The 3,465-nt window shown below is 28.0% G+C and overlaps 1 protein-coding gene across 1 annotated transcript; it reads right to left on the bottom strand.

Moving 5' to 3' along the window:
* Positions 1-2,909: 2,909 nt before the first annotated feature.
* Positions 2,910-3,440, bottom strand: Tsp_13020 (conserved domain protein). Its single transcript, XM_003368886.1, has one exon. It carries the CDS (start codon positions 3,438-3,440, stop codon positions 2,910-2,912), a length of 531 nt encoding a protein of 176 aa, XP_003368934.1.
* Positions 3,441-3,465: the final 25 nt, after the last annotated feature.

Genomic DNA, 3,465 nt, shown 5'->3' with positions numbered 1-3,465 from the left:
TTACCTTCAAGTAAATTCGAACAATCGCAGCCTACTTGTCCAGATAATAATATATCAAAATATGTAACGTTATACATAAGTTGGGTTTTGCAAAATATTATTTTTTTTGTCTTATACAGGTTTAGAAAATTTTGCAAACTTGCAACTACAATTAGTACACATCAAAAACAATTCATACTATTCTTTAATGCAATGTTTGCAGAGGTAAAAATATCATACCTTAAAATAAAGATTATTTTTAAACATCATTGTACATTCTTTACAAAAACCATTCTCATGCCCAACATTAAATGGCTTTTATTATGTATTATTTATTTTTTGTTAATTCGAAATGCCAAAAATAATTCCTTATCTTTCTTGTTTCATTATATATATATATATATATAATTTAGCAAAAACACATGAACATTATAAAATTGAACTGTTCTCTTTAATATATTGACATTTTCACAATTTCTGTAAAACACTAAACTAAAAATTTCAATTTTAACTTCTCAGATCAATTTACTTTGAAAGCGCAGTACATATTTACTTAAAAATTCACAAAATTATACACTTCATATATATCAAATTAAAAAAGAATTCAAATTTTTTATTACACACGTAACATTTATGTTAATGCTAGAAATCTCGATTTGATAAAAATCAGTAATTCATTGAATGTTTTCCAAAACTGTTCATAAAAACCATACAAAATTTATTTAGTTTATAAGAAAATTCTTTTGATTCATAATATGAAGCTACTAACTTGTGCAGAACGCGTTAAATATTTTATAGAAGAACAATACCAATCAGGCAGTGGAATAACAAACCTTCATATCAATATATTTAAACAACTTTACTTAGGAAAGTTAGGAAATCATTAAATGATTCCCATGAAGTTCAATTCTTATAATAGGAAAAATTAAAATTAAAAATCGAATAGACGTACTGAACGATTAAAACATATAGTGTAATAAGTCCCGGTTTAATTCTTGTCCATAACATGCTTACAATATGAAATTATTTGGTATTGAAAGATATCTCTGTTTTTTTTAATTCAGTGCAAATACTGAAGAGATCCACAAGTAGCACACAAATTGCGTTTTAATGAAATATTTTTTTCATTCCACATAATGTTTAATTTTTATATTCAATTTATAAATTATTTATTTATTTTTTGAGATGAATAATGCAAATTTTGCACTCCAATTCCACAAGCGCAGATCTGATTTTCGAATATCATCTTAAAATGATGCACAACTAATATCGACTAATAGCGAATAATTTAATAAATAAATGAATAACAATACTGATAATTTTAATGATTAATGTTTTTATATGACTGAATTCAATTAGAAAACCCAATTTAAAATTCAATTTTCTACTACAACAGACGAATTTCATTGATTATGCGATTCATACCGTTCAATTAATTTTGAAGGTAACTGAAACGTGTACGACAAATATTTGTTGTACAGAATTTTTGTTTTGGAAATCATAATGATTTCCTTTAAGTTTATTACATAATCTCAAAAGATACACTCTTTTTTATGAAGGGTTTTATGTGAAGTGATTGTTTTAACATGCATATTTTTGCAAATTTATATATTTGATAAATTCAATAACGTGATAATAATCTGATTTTCATTTGTTTTACTTGCAAATAAAGTAAATGGAATTCACTATGAAAACCTTACTTAATGTTGTTATATGGTTTCAAAAGCATGTTTAGCAGAATGAACATAAACAATTATTCAATGAAAAAACAAACAATTACCAAAATCCTGAGAATGTTACTTTGTCATTTGTTTTCGAGTGCTTGTGAGTTTACCTAGCTTTTACAGTACACAACTGGTTGCAAAAAGTAATTTCTATTGTGGATTTGACAACACCGTTACAATTGCCAAGTCAACGGAATAGATTGTGAACAATCAAACGTATACAATGTTCAGGCTGAAAATGCAAATGAGATCCAAAAATTTTTTGCGTCTCTGCATTGCTTTTGCAATGAGTTTTATTAATGAGAAGCCAGTTATTATGTATTTATGCCTTGTGGATGTGAATAGCATGAATGCCGTCTTATTTTTGTGTTCGGTTTGTATTATTAATATCTCATTTGATATAACGCCTTTTGGTGCAATAAAATATGGAATGATGAAAATAATTATTGTTAAAAGTGTTGATCGCTATGAAGTATAGTCTTCAGTAAGTTCAGTAACAATCATAATTTAAATGAATGGCAAAACTTCATAAATTTGGATTGAAAATGTTGGAATAACAAATATTTTCATTATTATTACTGCGTCATTATTATTGAAGTTACATCATTCTAAATGAAAATATTTGAACGAATGAAATGATATGATATTGTACGTAATCACAAGTAGAGGGTTTGAGTCAATGAGCAATTGGAGAAGGAAAACCAATAAGACAACGATACGAAGGTCCAATAGAATAGCGCGTTCAACGCGTTCTAGCAATTGCACTTGCAGAGAAGGCCTATTCTCTTAACAGTATAACCCTAACAGTATACATGAAAGAACCCAAATGTATGCCCTTGTGTTCAGATGACCTTTCTAAAATGATCTTGTGTTTCCTCAAAGGTAGTGACTGATGGTATTGTAAGTAAAATTTATGCTCAGATTCACTACCATTTTCTGGACAATACAGCAAAAATTTAAATTTTATTATTTATTTGATAATGCACTTTCAACTTTGAACATTGAAAAATTATGATAAAGAGTAATGCCAAATAAGAAACATCATTACAAAATTAAAATTAGCTATGAATTATTAGAATGAATTGTGAATATGATAAACAACAGAAACTGTTGGGTAAGAAGTAAGATAATAATAAAATCATTCAAAATGATGAAGCATTTTTCATGCATTCAGTAACATTAAAACAACAAAATTTATAAATACAATTAGCACGTCCTTTTTAAATTTTCACTGGAAACAGTAAAGGTGGCATCATTCTGTGACACTGGCAGACTGGAAATAATTGGAAGACTATTGAAAATAATTTCCATTTGACGTTCCCAAAACTGAAAATCCGCCTGCTGAATTTCTCCCACAACGTCTTTATAAAATGGATGGATTTCGAGTAGGCAATTAATGCATTGAAACGCTTTCCAAAGTTTGAACATCAAGATGCTATCATAATCATTTTCAGCGAATGCCATTACTTTTATCGTGTTATTTTCTTCATGTAGCAGCTGGATACGACATTCACAAATATTTTGTATCGCTTTTACAGTTAAGCTATTAGGACCGATTATTCTTTTTGCAACATCAAATGGGTAGTGCAAAGATGAATAAATCTTCGTAGCAAATGCGTTTTCAATTTCTCCAATTTGTACAGGTGGCGGAAGATGAAGAAAGTTCTGCAGCCGTGTCAATGTTAGCAAATTCTTCATGTGATAAAGCAAAATATTTTCTTCAAGTTTTTCAAACATATCTACTATACCTACAGTGATGAAT

The sequence above is a fragment of the Trichinella spiralis genome (assembly GCF_000181795.1).
Source record: "Trichinella spiralis strain ISS 195 chromosome Unknown Scfld1696, whole genome shotgun sequence".
Lineage (NCBI taxonomy): Eukaryota > Metazoa > Nematoda > Enoplea > Trichinellida > Trichinellidae > Trichinella > Trichinella spiralis.
This window is presented reverse-complemented; position numbering and strand designations above follow the sequence as displayed.

Bases quoted from the DNA above. Each gene is read 5' to 3' on its own strand.
- Tsp_13020 (XM_003368886.1), bottom strand. From the start codon at position 3,440: ATGTTTGAAAAACTTGAAGAAAATATTTTGCTTTATCACATGAAGAAT.